Source organism: Cynara cardunculus (genome assembly GCF_001531365.2).
Source record: "Cynara cardunculus var. scolymus isolate 2C chromosome LG 11, CcrdV1, whole genome shotgun sequence".
NCBI classification, from domain to species: Eukaryota; Viridiplantae; Streptophyta; class Magnoliopsida; order Asterales; family Asteraceae; genus Cynara; species Cynara cardunculus.
In genome coordinates this window covers 1,640,931-1,657,702 of record NC_037538.1, presented here as the reverse complement: position 1 = coordinate 1,657,702, position 16,772 = coordinate 1,640,931, and the positions used below count along the sequence as shown (strand labels likewise).

At 38.0% G+C, this 16,772-nt stretch overlaps 1 protein-coding gene across 4 annotated transcripts; it reads right to left on the bottom strand.

The window, feature by feature from the left end:
- Positions 1–232: 232 nt before the first annotated feature.
- LOC112520793 (calpain-type cysteine protease DEK1) lies at positions 233–13,327 on the bottom strand. Of its 4 annotated transcripts, XM_025129362.1 has the most exons (30): positions 13,012–13,327; positions 12,718–12,876; positions 10,276–10,526; positions 9,611–9,793; positions 9,324–9,459; positions 9,082–9,212; positions 8,855–8,969; positions 7,787–8,768; positions 7,542–7,652; positions 7,406–7,464; positions 7,085–7,247; positions 6,375–6,648; positions 6,140–6,290; positions 5,928–6,039; positions 5,675–5,840; positions 5,452–5,522; positions 5,230–5,321; positions 4,988–5,150; positions 4,773–4,844; positions 4,295–4,672; positions 4,100–4,215; positions 3,725–4,022; positions 3,296–3,615; positions 2,881–3,232; positions 2,461–2,781; positions 2,257–2,361; positions 2,056–2,184; positions 1,459–1,977; positions 1,150–1,386; positions 233–1,070 (listed from the first exon to the last, which is right to left on the bottom strand). In XM_025129362.1, the coding sequence occupies exons 2-30, from the start codon at positions 12,840–12,842 to the stop codon at positions 765–767; spliced, it is 6,438 nt and encodes a 2,145-aa protein (XP_024985130.1). In that variant the 5' UTR covers positions 12,843–12,876; positions 13,012–13,327; the 3' UTR covers positions 233–764. The 4 variants fall into 4 exon arrangements, with proteins under 4 accessions (XP_024985130.1, XP_024985129.1, XP_024985132.1 ...); XM_025129361.1 differs by having other exon boundaries at positions 1,459–2,184; XM_025129363.1 differs by lacking the exon at positions 233–1,070 and having other exon boundaries at positions 1,295–1,386; positions 1,459–1,596; positions 1,677–2,184.
- Between the last annotated feature and the right edge of the window lie 3,445 nt (positions 13,328–16,772).

Genomic DNA, 16,772 nt, shown 5'->3' with positions numbered 1-16,772 from the left:
TCAAACAGTCATGCATGGCCAACCGAATAAGTTGTTTGTCTTATTAAGCTCATTAATGTGCTAACCAGCATACCGTTAGACTAGGACTGAATAGTCGAGTGAGAAAAAAAATGCATTTTTGAAACAAAAATAAGGGAGATGCATAATTTTAGTAAATTACCAAATTACCCTGGATTCATTTGGTTTGATTTTTTTAGTCCACACAGATCCCAAAAACATGAAAGATGAAGGAGAACAGATGAATATATATTTCTCATTTCAATAAACAGAAGTCAACATGTACATGATGATTACTAAAAATCAAAAAGGAAATGAAGTCAAGTGCCAAGCTCCTCCACTAAACCACTCTTCAAAACTGCAGTTGGCCACCATTGAAACACCCCCTGTTGTTACCTGTATACCTAACTCAATTTTCCTATCTCTTTTCCTATTTCATTTACATGATTCATTACATTCCCTATATTCTTACAGCATCAATTACCCCTGAAAATTCCGTTTTTACCGCACCCTGCAAACCTCCCGTTAAACCACCATACCATTTCCGTAGATCTGGATTTAGAATGGCAGCAGTCGGAATGCAAAATCTGGAACTCCAGGTGGGCCATTTGTATGACATTTGATCAATCTTGATCAAGAATGGCATCGTTTACTATGGTTGCGATCCACCAGGTGGGTTCACGGGTTCGGAAAAAAGCAAGCAGCCGAACATATGGATTAGATCCCGATTGCGTGATGTTGAACCAAAATGGCTGCGGAATTGCAGTCTATAGAGCTTCAAGGGTGATGGATGCTTTGGTGAATACAGAAAGAACAAAGGGTGCTTCTTCTCCAGGGTGTATTGTTGTTGGTACTATTGTGTAGCCTCGAGGATCGGGCTCTAACACCATCTCGCATGATATTTCTCGAGAATTCACGTAATCTGTCCCGCCAACCGATTCATGTAAATAGATGTTGTAAGCAGCACGACGACCACGAGTCTTGATTATCCTCATCCCGATGTAGAACATCATCGAATCGTGACTAGATTGATAGTTTCTGAACCCAGCTGTTGTTCTCGAGAAACTCACCCCCTACAAACACGTGATCAACTCAATTACGATCCTGATGAACGTTAATTTGCTTAAAACTGGTTTAAAAACGAGCATGTACCTGAGTCAAGGTTATGAACACATGTATGGGACATGATGCATCAGAACCAGTGGCTCTCACTCTGAATTGCGGGTTCTGGTGCCATGTATCGTAATCTTGGCATCCACCAGCACTGTAACCTCGCCATTGCCCGTGGACCGAGTATCGCATCTCGGGAGGGTACACACGGCAAACATATATTGACCGGAAGTGAATCTGGAAATCTTGCCAAGACATCCAAAATATACCATCTTTTGCCTGCTTCAAAGAAATGTAGATGGTAAATGACGTTTATAAATATATTGTTAGTCCGTATGGATTGTAAATTACCCGGGGGATATGCTTAAGCTTGTGCTTCATCCGGTCAGTCCATTCAGGTGATGAATCGGACCAAGGACCGTTCCATTCGACCTCGTTTGCCCATGGATTTCGAATTTGAACGAGTTTGTGGCCGTCCACTTCTCGAACCTGCAGCAATGAGTAAGCATGGCCTTGAACGATGCCACTGGAAGATATATGCACATCCGAACCAGATGGACTTCCGGCACCTAATAAGAATCCTTCTTGTTTAAAGCGTAATAACTGAGACCATAATCTTCCGCTAGCAAGATCGATCTGGGCCTGGGCACTTCTCATATCGATCTCCTCACCCGCACCTCCCGTGAGGTCAACAAGTGCATCTTGGACCAGTCCTCCTTCTAATGCCTCATAGGAGCCGTGAAGCTTGGCATACGCTTTTTCTAATAAAGAAACCCATAGTTCGTTCCCTTTCTTACTGGTGGCAAAAGCTGGTTTTCCGGGCGATTCGCACGGAATCCAGTCGTCAACAACAACGGGAACCCATTCCCCCTTCAATAAGAATACACAAAGGTTATTAACAGCAATAAAATCAGCTATAGAATCTGCTAGTTGGTTGGACTGCAGTACCTGAATACAGAATCGGACGGTGTAGATTCCTTCCTCGTTATATTCTGGCGTGATTATAACTTCTGATATCCGCGAAACCTCGGTCAGGACAGCAACAGCACTCAAAAACCAACAATCACCCAACCGCCCCTGTTCGAAAGCAATCAAACCACTCAAAAGAGGAACACGGAAAAACTAAATGACCGCTGCCAAATAACATACCTGACAAACATCAGAAGGATTTGCATCCCCGGAAAATAAGCATGGAGAAGAACCCAGCTGGTTTTCGGTCACGATTTCAGTTGGTTTCATCCATCTCGATACAACCTGAAATCAGAGCGTGAATTCGTGAATCGTGATCAATGAACTTAAAAATGCAATATTCCAAGAAAAAAAAACAAATCTAATGCGAAAAAATAGCACTACCTGCAACTTAGAAGGGGGGTTATCAGGGTCGACAAACAACGAACGATCATTTGGAGGAAATTCTTGATCAGTGAAGTGTGCTTCTCCTTTGGCCAAGAGGTTTTCCTTCACGGCCAGTTCAACTGATAGCATTCTTTGGATGATTTCTTCATGGGTTTCCATTCTCGGTTTTCTTAACCTTCTTGCAAAAGAATCCATATCCACAACCACTCCTTCGCGTTCTGATCTTCTTTTCCTGCCACTAGAATACTGACCATCCCAATCTACATCATCTCTATCATATAGATCTACTTCAGCAGGATCGCTGTCCCATTCATCAACCTAACCAAAAAACATACAAACACAGTTATAATATGAAGATAAAGTATCGGTATGCATTAATGTATAAAAAGTGAAGGGTTAAGTAATAAAGATACCGACCCTAGGAGGAGAATCTGTCCATTGCCAATTGTCTTCAGGGAGATCGAGCATATTGTAGACAGTGGAACCCATGGCAGCAGGAAGGGCAGAAATTTCATCTTCTAACAAGCATCTTCCCCAAAGGAAAAGATCCATTATGTGCATTTTGGATTCTGCACCTTCACTATCGGATCTCCCAAATGCATCCACATCCGTTGGTGGTCTCACACCAACCCACACTTCTGTTCCCTGCTCCCAAATGCCATTTCCCAAACGCAATGGTAATCCCGTTTGATACCCATCAAAACCACCATCTAAGTAGCAAGTTGCCTCTCCTAAATCAGCATCAATGGTCACTGTAACAGTATGCCACCTGCAATTTAACTAGTTCAGTCTTTCTATTATCGTTTACAAGAATGGGTACAAGAAGTTATACCTTCCATCGGCAATACAAGCTGCACCGATATTCCACTCTTTTGAAACAGTGGTTTGTCGGTCTCCTTTGGTTATTAGCCGAAGCCCCACTTGTCCAGCCTCTATTCCTTGCTCAGAACCAGCAACGAGAATCTCCCAGCACACTTGTTTCTGAAACTCGGTGCCCAGCAGACAAACTGGCCCGGACTCGGGTTGGATCATAACCGCCATCGAAAAACTAACCTTTTGACTCAGACAAATAGTGGGATCTAGCCGCCCACAGTATCTCCCACTTGTTACTGGTTCATCATCAAGAACACACACAGCACCAGAGATTCCCGTCTGCCAAATAACAATGCTATCAGATGTCAAATGAAAATCTTGATTCATGAATTTAAGTGCAATAAGAAACCAACTGTAGCAACCTCCACAACGTTATCACGGATATTACCTGGAGCGCACGACGAGCTAACTGAGTGGCACGAATTCGCCGAGCTATGCTTGAAACTCTTTCACGTGCAAAAGAATCGTCAAGAACTGAATCACCTCCTACCGCACGTACGGCAGCAGACATGGCGGCTGCCTCCCGGCTTCCAGCATTTGGAATAGATGATATGAGGGTAGCTTCTATCTCCTTCCATTTACGTTCTTCCTTTTCCAAAAGAGCTTTCCTTCTTTCTTTACCCCTCCCTTCCTCTTCACGTCTCTGCATCAAGATTTCCTCTTCCATCTCCTTTTCTCTTATATAACTACACACTCAAAATAAACAGTATCAGACTGAATAGTTCTTCCAACTTCAAGATGATGAAGAAATTCAGATCCTTACCTCTCCTGTATAATTTCAAACTGCCTACGGTCTTCCGGCATCCACTTCTTGATCTTTTTGGCACTTAGATCCGAAAAACCGATGCTGTCAAGAAAGAGTCTTAAGCGAACCTCATCCTGACATGCAAGAAAAAATGTTAACTTTAAGAAAATAAATCCCCGGCTTTAAACCAAAGGCGATTGAATCATCTTTCACCTGTACACGTTCAGCCTTGGCGGTCAAACCAAGCAAAAGAAGTAGATAACCACCAAATTTATCCCACATGTAGACCCATTCTGTATCGATTGCTTCTTCTAAAGCTAGAATCCGAGCATGCGCACACATTTCTCTTCTATAGCCTACGTCGTTGGTCGAATCATGCTGAAACAATATCCCATGTTTTATCTTGCGAATAATCGATCCTGCAGCTAGTTCTTCGTTTTTCAGGCGGTCTCTTAATTTCATGACATCTGCTCTAGGAAGCACAAAATTTCCTGCCCTATCACGCATAACAGTAGGGTCGCCGACTAAAAGAGCCGCCGAACTAGCAGACCTCTGAGGAGCTGAATAAGTTCCTGCTAGAGCATTTCTTGTCTGCATTGAAAAAATAAAACAAGCTCATATATACAAATCAAAGAAAATGGTTATCTTTTTCTTAGCTAGCCTTTAAATCTGATTAAATCTTGAAATATACCTTGGTGGCAGATCGAGCAATTGCCTGAATGACAGTGTCTTTACTGAGAAAGTGTACAGCATCTTCCATCATCTGTTAATGGGGAGTTCAGAAACAGTATTAACAAAAAAAGATGTAAAAAAAGGTTTCAAGTCCTTCCACATTAAGTTTTAATGTGGTTTAAGCAGAAAGCGAAGTCCAAATTTCTGTCATTCGATTACAATTCAGAAACAAACCTCGAGAGTCAAACACGGCCGAGAAACAGCAAACCCAAATGCTACAACAAGTGTAACTGCTGATACAGCTGCTCCAGCAAATGGTGGATAAATTACTAAGCTTGCAACAACACCCCAGCCTTCAATTGCCAACGCAATCCCATAAAGGACAATGAAAGCTACACTGTTGATGAATGGAGAAAAATATGGGACTTAATCAAAAGAAAAGCATTTAAAAGGTCGGATTAGAGACTCAAACAAACCTGACGTTTTTCCCACAATCTGCATGAGCATCATAAACATATACAGGCAGCACTCGTGGAGAATATACTACTATGGGAGGTGAAAGAAGCACCTGTGGAAGGTAATTCTTCATAAGAGAGCTTATTGTATTTGAAACTTATGACATCAAGTTATGACACCTACTAAAGCAAAGAAGAAATCAGAAAAGGTTTAAAACGTTATGATGATTGTATATGACTTACCGTCAATGCCCTGCCAGCCAGAAGGAACAAAAATGAGAAGTAACCAACAGAGGCTCCAACGAAAGATCTATCTGTAGTACGATATAAGATGCATTATGTCTTTTTCTAAAGATGTATAGAAAGAACTACCCAAAAAGATAAAAGTAAACCAAATTGGGAAGTGGGATTTTTCCCCTGACCATTTAAGAGATAGAAGATTTATGAGAAAGATGTTTTCTTTTACCTTGGTGCCATCCGACGATGAATGCAGCCAGGGCCAGTAGAAACGCCAAGAACGAAACAACAAACATTTGCATTCTAGTCAAGTAAAAGTTGTTTGAAGCCCAGAAGTGGATGATACCAATAGCTAGAACGATGAGGAGGAGAAGTAAAAGGAACGATGCCCCTATCTGTTGCCATGCAAAGCAAAGATTCAAGTTACTATAATGCTATAACACACAAAGCTAACCAAGTAAATATTTAAAACTTGGTATTACCGTCCATGGTTCAATTATGACTATAATGGCTGATATCGCACTAAGAAGAAGAAGAAGACCAATGATGACAAACACGTAAGCACCTCGTGAAAGCCTCCAGTTATCATCCTTCCTGCAAGTGATTTTCCATGGCATAAATCAATCAATTAGCAATTTTTATGATTCACTATAACCGGGAGATCATAATTTTATAAATATGAGAGATCATTTACCATTTAAGCAAACCAGAGCAAAGTGATAGCAAAGCTGGGATGCACACCAAGGGAAGTAATGCAGCTAGAAAATCAGTCTTTTCAGGGACCTCGTCATCCCTCGAGCTCACAACCTCGAGATATGATGCACCACAAAATGCCACCAGGACAACTAGAAAAATGGCAGATCAATAAATATTTGTTTGGTTCCATAATATAGTTGTTTCTTCGTTATTATCCGTCAACTTGGTATTACCTGAAAATATGGCTACACATATAGCTGAAGATACAGTGAATCGGTATGTGGCAAACCAGGATGCAATTGGTAGCAGGCCTGTAACTATGAGAGCAACTACAGAAGCCATTGCCCAGCCAAGGTAAACAGATGATGCATATGGAGACTTGATGCTGTTCTGACCACCAGCCCATCCCTTGTAGCCTAAATCCTCCAAAGGCTTTGCAGAGACTATTGCACCAAGAGCTAATACCGATCCAACGAATATTGATATGCAGATGGAAAGAACAACTCCCTGATAACAGTTTGCAGCAAGCCAATCAGAAATAAAGCAGTTTAACATATATGAACATTAAGGTATGGAGGGAGGTTCAGGGGAAAACCCCCAAAAAATGAAAAATTGAGGAACACTCTAGCATTCATCTGAATGGTATGCACATGTGCATACAAGTAATTGAAGTTGTTTCTTGGGTTTTATACACATTATGCACATGCGCATACCGGGCAAATTGGTTACCAATTACTTGTATGCACATGTGCATATCGTCCACATGAATGGTTACCAAGGTGTTCCTCAGTTTTTTTTTTTTTTTTTTGCGGTTTTCCCCTGAACCTGACCCTTAAGGTATGTGAATATTATGTCCTAACTTTTCACAGAACAAGAAGTCTGCTATAAAATAGTTTCAATTTTTAAATAATAAAAAAAGATGCCAGATAGGTTGATAACAAACCTCTTTCATCCAGAGAGTCTGATAATTTCCTACTGGACCTCCATAATCTACTCTTGATACCCAAAATCGATAGCCATTACGTATCCAAATAGGAATGGCGACAGAAAGGCATGCTACCATGAGTGGAACTGTCAAAGACAATCCAAGAAGAACGGACGACTTGCTGCAGAAATATAGTGTATTATTAATAATCAGTTAAAGACGAGGTGGATAAGCTGATGAAAACGAAAAGAATACATGCAACATCGTGGGAATCCATTTGTTTGAAAGTTCCTTGCTTTCAAGATGACTCCCCTAAGAAGCTTTAAAAAACGATCGTACCTCAAGAAGGAAAGCAGCAAACCAACACAAGTGCTCAGTAGCCAAGCGATAAATCCGTACTGAAAACCGTAACATATCTCAGAGAAAATCCATAAGTGATGATGTCTACAAGAGAAAAAGTTGGTAGATCATGTACCTTTCGGGGTTTTGAAGTCATCACCATGTCTTCAGCTTGTAGTGACCGAAGGAAAGCCATGATAGAACAGATAACGAGTGATAATAGCAGCACTGCACAACCGAATTCAAACTGCATACATTTGGCAGATTAGAACTCCAGCACATTAAAGAGACGAGGATAGGCTGAAGTAATCTGTATAGAGATTTTGGATGCAAACATTTGAACTAAGAAAGAACTAAAAGAAAGAAATCTGCCGTTCATACCTGTTGATGTGTTGCACCGATGACTTCAACTGTTTTCGGGCGAAACTGGCCCACAATGACGGTTTCGACGATGAAGACAAAACTGAAGAGGACCCATGCTCGCTCTGGTGTACCAGCTATGTGATGCAAAAGCAATCTGAAAATTCGAAGCCACTTTTCCAGTCCACGAATCCTAAGTTCCTCAGACAAGGAAATTTGATTAGGCAAAGCATTGTCAACACCATTTGAGTCGGTAATCATAATATCAGTATTGTCACGATGGTCTCTATCTGCATCCAGACTACTCCTCTGCAACAATGCAAGGATCGTTGGATCCAATCCATTTTCTTTCAACATAACAGCAAAATTCGGATCTAACCCTTTATCTTGCAACAAATTCGTCAACTCAATATCTCCTTGTCTTGCTCTCCTCTTCAACAGAGATGTAATTCTTGGATCGTTAAACTTTTCTTGGAATGCCAAAGCTAAATTTAAGTCGAGCGTCTGTTGATTTGCTGACATAGATTCATTAGACTCGCAACCTTGGCTCTCGAGCCCACTACTTGAACAGACTACCAAACCGCCATTCTGATCAAAATTTCTCTCAGGGTATGATGATGGTCCTACAGCAGCCTCTTGAACAACCGACCGGCAGGAACTACTGCGTAGAGCTAAACTAGGCCTTCCACTATCTAAGCTCTTCTCACTGTTAATCCCCTCCACATGGTTCCAGCTGTTAGGATCACCCATGCAATGCACACTATTGCCAAGGTGACCAGTCTCGGCACTACTACTACGTTTAACACTTGAGCCACAACCTTCAGACGAGCTAGATGAACTGTTTTGTTCTTTTCTACGAAAACCCTCTCGTAGACGAATCACCGTACTCTGCAACGCGTCTCTTCTTGCAGCTAGTGGATTAGTGACGGATAAGTGACGGGTAACAGCAGCACCCAGTAAGACGGACCCCACCACTGCATAACTGATACAGTGCCCAAGATACCTAACAATTACCAAGAAATAACTTGTGATGATTATACACAGAGAGGGGGAGAAGACGAATCTACGGATTAAAGAACAGGAACAGACCAGTAGTGAACTCCAAAGCATATCAGGAAGACACGAGATGTGCCGGCAACAAAAAGAGCAATAACACGACTTTGAAGAAGCTCAAACCCGTATAAACAGGCCCCCATGTTCCAATCTAAGAAATCAAATTCAATGGTGTCAAAACATCATGAAGCAGACAGAAATCAAGACATGCCATAAGCAGCCCTGAGAAATTACCAATCACATAGCATCAGGTTAATATATACCAAGAATTATAACGGCAGCTGATGTAATAGCCCCAAGCCAATTTGACTCCTTTGCTGTTAAACCATACAATATAGAATATACAAGAAGTACAAGAAGCGACCCAAGATAAAGAAGCCCAAGGTGTGACACTCTGCAATAAACATCAAAGTTTTTAGAGAAAGAAATGTAAAAAAGATTCATAAATATGCTTCTTTTACTGAACAAACTATACATCTTATAAGAAAGAGAAAAGGGTACTTGCCTTCTAGACTGTCTAGGATATAAGTCATTTGGATCTGGTGGTTCGGGTAAACATGCAACTGGACCGACTTCAATACAGTCAGAATAAGCAAACTTGTAAGCACTTCGGACATATTCATCTACATCCAAACCGTTGCCTGTAAGGATCCACAGCCAAAATACAATGAAGAAGTCAAGCATCAAAAGATGAGACCAGATTTAAAAATCACAGTAACTGATGTACCTAAAATCAATTAAATGCCTGATGAGTAAAAATTCCTCGAGAAGAAAGAATAGCTCACAACCTACCATTAAAGACCATTCTACAAATGAAGAGCATGTTGATTGCTAAAGCAATTGCTGAGACCCCAAAGAAGAAGCCTGAAGGTGAATATCGTTGTGGAGCAGTTGAACCAGCTGTGACATAAACTGCACACAGTTCATATGCACAGAGCAGTGCAACAGCCAGAAGAAGAAGAACAGCAACAGCCCCTACTCAAGAAGAGAAGAGACATCAACCACAAGATAAATGGAGCAACTTAAATCATTTCTACTGTTCCATATCGTTTAAAAATGCACGATGTTGTAAGCAGAAAAAAGAACCACAATGAGTGCAATTGAAAATCAATTATGTCTAAATACACATGCAAGCTACAAATCCTGCAACCCTTTAAAGAAAATTATAATAAATCCTGCATCAGCAAACTTAGTGTAGCAACAATAATCAATCCTTTAATTCCTTCCATATGAAATGTGATGATGGCTAATAACCCCCATTGCTCTTGGATGATCATGGATGTGTATAGAAACCATGCAGAGAATTTAAACATCCACGTGAATTAACAATTTAATATGGATGTTTTCTTTTCTTTGGATTATTGAATAAGGAGGGAGTGTAGCTAAATAACACTTTACATCATACATATGATGGTAACATGTGTAAAACTAAAAGAACTTAATCAAGAATTACATACTTGAGCTCTGCCATTGTGTTCTCCACCAGAGCATGATTGAATAGAATGCCAAGAGAAGAGCTGTTCCAGCCATAATGACAGCCAAACCAATAATATCTCGACCAAGTATCAAAATTAACCAACATCCCCATGTTATAAGAACTACAATAGGAGAAATGACAGCCAGCCATGCACAAAACGACAGGAAACCACATAATATTCCCAGCTGAGGCCCTTGTAAGAAACTTGGCCACTTTCTAGCAAAGATCCAACTGTGCAAACACAGAACAAGCATAGCAACAATAACAACAAGTGTCAGGTAATAACCTAAATCAACTATGATTACATAAAGCAGTAAAAAATGCATGTCAAAAGAACAAACTGATTGCATAAAGCAGTAAAAATTGCATGTCAAAAGAACAAACTGATTGCATAAAGCAGTAAAAAATGCATGTCAAAAGAACAAACTGATTGCATAAAGCAGTAAAAAWTGCATGTCAAAAGAACAAACTGATTGCATAAAGCAGTAAAAAATGCATGTCAAACGAAGACGTTATAGAGACCTAGGGGAGGTAAAGTGATCTATCATTTCACCATCTGTTGGAAAATAAACGAGCACCATCCAACATACAAAATAAAGGGAAAGAGAAGAGAGGGTACCACTTCAAAACAGAACTGTATGTTTGCAATGACTCATCTACAAAGTCGGATCATAATCAAGCAAGTCTTTTTTATTGCAAAATGGCATAGGATAGATTAAAAATGGAACACATCATAAAACAAAAACAAAAACCAATAAAGGCTATAAAACATGAATAGAACCCTTCCAGGGCACCATCCTCCTACCTAAAACTTGATATGTGCAGCTATTTTATGAGCCTTGATTACCTCCCCCCATGTTTGTATTGGTCTGCCCTACTTTGTACCAGCATATGCCAAGGTCAACACCAAGTGATATAGCCTTAGTTGCTTCAGCCGCCCTCACCGAAACTTATTGCACACATTCTGAGTGTAATACGCACATTATGTCAAGTCCCATGAGTGGTCATTTAAGGCTCAATGGACAAGAGAGCCTCTCAAAATCTAGACATAAAAGAAGTGAGCACGGGTGAATATGGATAAGACACATCATGCAAAAGGGATTGGTTTTGCACTTTTTGCTTCACTTCTCTTGAGCAGTAGACCATATGCCACATTATGCAAAAACTAGATGGACTATATGTTAACACCGTTCTGCATGAGTTCATCAACTAACATGTGGCCCACCACCCAAATGGAGATGAAAAGTTGTAGAAAACAAGATTTTGAGTCTTAGATTCTTAGTATATAAGAAACCATCCAAGCAGTCTTATATCGTCTCCTTATTTGGTGCTTGCACATTAGGTTGAACAAGTAACCCGATATGCATAATCATGGGAACAACTCATCATTGTCATCTTGTCTATCCATAGTCCCTACCATCTCATAGCCTCGTTGTGCACCCAATAATGCCAAAGCATGCAGTCTTAGCCCAAGTCCAGCTAGTTGAATTGGGTAGCCAGAGATAAATTGAAGCATTATGGTGGACATTTACTTGTTCCGTCATTTTTTCACTTATTTCCAGAACAGTGGAGTGTTTTCTTAGTACTACCAAACTGACTACCAGCCTGGACAGGAATAATAATTCCAAAACAAATTTCTGACTGTTTGTGCTTCATGTATATTCACATTTTTTGGTTCATTTCGTGGTAGTTAGTTCCACGAAACACCAGCTTTCCAAACAGATGCTTCTCTTGAAAATTACTGCATTTAATGTGCACTTCAATCAACATGTCACGGTATGCGAATCTCTATAAATCGGTTCTCGTTCATTTTATATAGACTTCTACAGTTTTCAAACAACTAAGGAAACCTATTTATGACGGCACTTGTTCGACTATTTTGTGTTCCTGTAGAGTTCAAAATTATAAAGGAAACAAGAAAATTTCCACGTTTTGATAGTTTTAAATCATTCATTAAAGATGTAACTAAACCCAAAATCTTATTAAAGCTTACGGAAGTCTACATTAATGACTCGGCGCATATTATTCTCAAGTCCCCTACTCTTTTCTTCTTTTGAATCAGTAAATAAGCACACCAACTTACAGGTCTAAGTATGTTCTTGAGAAAACCTTTGCTCCATTAACAACTTCAGTCATGTTAATCTCAAGTCCTCTAAGTATGAGTAAGCATATGATAGGTTCAAAACCTGACTATTTTCTATATCATCAAGAATAAGTTCCATTTAATTGGGAAATGCAACCAAAGATTTAGTCTCATGCACAACTCATGTGTCACCATAGTGAGAGAGTGATGAAGCTCAAAACTAATAAAGAAACAGTAGCTAAAAGCTTAAAGCAAGCTATTGCATTCCCCCATTGCTTCAAATAAAGAAACTCAAAACCATAAAAATTGTCAACACGACGAGAAGTAGTGTAGAAGTACCTATATATCCGCCATGGTCGCCAATTAACAGCCCAGAGTATCGCAAAAGAAGCCAGTCCCAAGAAAGAGAAAAGGGTCCCCGAAATTACGCATGCCAATATGACACCCCTATCATCCCCCTCCATGGCTTCTTTCCCCCTTTTCTCTCTACCCTTTCAACTACACCAAATACATCGATATAAACAAACCAATCGAAGCATATCCAACACATAATTCAAACACAGCATAAAATATAACCTAAACAATACATATAGTCACTCCGAAACCAAATAGATATGCAATTGAAGCAAATACCTTACTTCACTGAACTGATTTCAACTCCCAACAACATCGTAATAACTTCCAAAGCACCAAATTGAGTTCTGAGAAACTAGGGTTTAGTTTTTTTTTTTTTCAGCTAGATACCACCACCAGATAATCAACAAAATCAACGAGTTAGGGTTTTCAAGAATGTAGCGATGGATGACAACAACAACATCAAGTTCGGATTCTTCTTCTTGTTTTTGAAACCCCTTTTCGATTTGTTAGAGCTCCTATTTACACGCAGTTTCACACTCAAACACACAGTGAAAAAAAATGAGAGCCTTTTAGCGCAATTTGAGAGAAAGAAAAGAGTAAAAGATTGGGGAGAGAGTGGATAGTGGTTTTGTAAATAATGATAAAATAACAGCAGCAGCATATGCTTGTCCCAGAGGAATTCAAGTCAACTAGCTGGAGGGTGGCGCGTGGATTACACCACCAATCAGAGACCACCGGTGATTCTTGACTGTGAATCCTATTGGTGCGTGTTTACCAGGAATAGAAACAGCGCGTGTGGAAGCAGTGTCGTGCAGACACCTTTGGTCTATTTCTACCAATTAATTACTCCCAAAGAAAACCCGGTTTTCAGGAGGATTAGTGGAAAAGTGTTGATTAAAATTCTATAAGTTGAAAAGTAGGGGGGCCCATATGAAATTTTGTCAAACTTGATGGTTGATAATTGAAATTTTCAGTTTTTAATTATTGGGTTCGAATTGGACTTTAGGGTTTCAGGTTTCAAGCCCAGTGGGCTGAGTCTAAGGCACATATTATTCAATAAAATCTAGGCTGAGGCCCGATTATTGGGCTTTTTATTTTAATAATTTATATGTCGAAAAATCACCAATAAGTAAGAGGCTTTTTGGTAGTTGTTGAATGATTTGGTGCAAAATGATTAAGAGACTTTTATGATATAGTGTAAAATAAAATATAATTGTTTGGTAATTGTTTACAATGAAATTAGGTCGCTTAATGGTTAAAGGAGGCCATAATACAAAATCATTCAGAGGGTCGCTTACAATGGAAATTAGGTCGCTTAATGGTTAAAAGGCATATTATTTTTTTTTGTTAAACAAGATTCATCTCTTAACAAACACTCGCTAAGCCCCTATTGAATAGGACGTGTAAGTCAACTATATCCGAAGAACGAGCTGACGTGCCCATCATTTCCAAATGCTGGTGTCGAAAGAAAGGCTTAGGATAGCTAATGACAGGGAGAGGGTGAATGAAAGGTATCCAAATGCTGGTGTCGAAAGAAAGGCTTAGGATAGCTAATGACAGGGAGAGGGTGAATGAAAGGTATCCAAATGCTGGTGTCGAAAGAAAGGCTTAGGATAGCTAATGACTGCCTGGAGTGGTGGTACCTATTATTCGTCGGCGGGGGCGGTCCGGTGATACGTAGATGATTTTTGGATTCAAATGTTGTCTCTTAATGGAACTATTAAAAGGTAAACAAACAACTCCTACCATTCACCATGGATTGATGACAATTCCTTTCTTCTCGAGCCGATATATATACCTTCAGACCGGTACTACTGTAATAACCTGGACTTGTATAATCAGGGGCGGATCTAACCTTTAAGCACGGGGGAAAAGACCCCTAGTCAAAAACCAAAAACCTTTGTTGACTAGCTTACATTTTCTATTTTCACCATCGTCTTACATGGTTTCTCCCCAGTCTCACATGGTCATATACTTTCCTTCCCCTAAGTCTCATTCAACGTACCCCCACTTTATTAATTTCGTGAATCCCGTCGGGATTTCAGTAATTTTTGCTTTGGAAATAGAAGTTAAAGAGATAATTACAGTTTTTTACCCTAAAGATGATGATGATGACATGTTCTACTCTTAAAAGTAGAACCCATGACAATTGCACCCATCATCATTTCTTTGACCAAGCCACAGAGTCCTGGTCCACTGTCAATAGGGTTTTTTACTTTCAGGTATTTGCAAGCACATTTCCTTACTAATATACTATTTAAAAATATATTTTTTTAAATAAATTTTTTGATAATTAGTAATTTTTTTGAAAGATTTTAATTTATTTTATTTTTTTTCTTCTTTGTTATTCCACATTTGAGAGGAAATTAGGGTATCTCTAACAATTATGTTATAATTTTCTATAATAAAATATAAAAAGTAAAAATCTTTTAAAAAAATTACATCCAACTTCAACATCTACTCTATTTTAGCAATTTTAACGTTAATAATATTATTAAAATATTCAGTACAGTTAATAAAATATTATTTATCTCTCGTATATATTTAGTTTAATACTTGTTATTGGTGGAAAAAAATTAGGGAAAAGTACAATAAAAATCAATGAACTTTCTTATTTGGAATGATTAAGTCCTTAAACTTTTTTTTGGAACAAATAAGTCCTTGAACATTCCAAAACATGTTAAATAAGTCCTTAGACTTTCCAAAAAATGTTAAATAAGTCCTTGGACAATTTTTGGAACAAATAAGTCCTTGAACAATCCAAAACATGTTAAATAACTTCTTGAACWTTTATAAAACATGTTTGATACATTCTTATRACTTGTACAACTAGTTAAAGTAGTAAAATAGTGAAAAAAATCCCGAAAAAACCCCAATGAACATTCATATTTTGAACGATAAAGTGGTAAAATAGTGAAAAAAATCCGGAAAAAACTCCAATGAACATTCATATTTTGAACGATAAAGTGGTAAAATAGTGAAAAAAATCCGGAAATATATTTTGTCAGTGATTTTTTAAACTAAAAAAAATAAAAAAATATATTATTTTTAATTAAAATAATGGTGAAAATCTTTTTTTTAATTATTTTAATTAAAAATAATATATTTTTTTTTATTTTTTTTAGTTTAAAAAATCACTGACAAAATATATTTTCGGATTTTTTTCACTATTTTTCCACTTTATCGTTCAAAATATGAATGTTCATTTGGGTTTTTTCCCGATTTTTTTCACTATTTTACCACTTTAACTAGTTGTACAAGTCATAAAAATATATCCAACATGTTTTATAAAAGTTCAAGAAGTTATTTAACATGTTTTGGATTGTTCAATAACTTATTTGTTCCAAAAATTATCCAATGACTTATTTAACATTTTTTGGAAAGTTCAAGGACTTATTTAACATATTTTGGAATGTCCAAGGACTTATTTGTTCCAAAAAATTGTCCAAGGACTTATTTAACATGTTTTGGAATGTCCAAGGACTTATTTGTTCCAAAAAATTGTCCAAGGACTTATTTAACTTGTTTTGGAATGTTCAAGGACTTATTTGTTCCAAAAAAAAGTTTAATGACTTAATCATTCCAAAAAAGAAAGTTCATTGGTTTTTATTGTACTTTTCCCAAAAAATTATTATTTCTTTCTTTCGTTTTATATATATATATATACTATCTTATAAAGCAAATTTAACAAAAGTCTTAAAGTCTTAAAATTCTAAATGATCAAAATATCATTTATACTTACTTTTTCACCACCTCCTCTCATCACATACACTCACACTCTCATAACCGATTTTTTTAAAATTATAATTTTAAATTTACACTTTATACCTCTATAATTAATTAATTAATTAATTTACTTTACGTCATTTACTTTTAAATGTTTTATTTTAAACATTTATCAAATTAACATACATAATCGTATATCAATTAAAACATGTTTAAAAAATACATTTTTATTTTAACAAGTTACACCATTATAATCATCTCGTTAATACATTCGAAATGAGTCCAATATTGAATAGTTTTTCACTTAATTA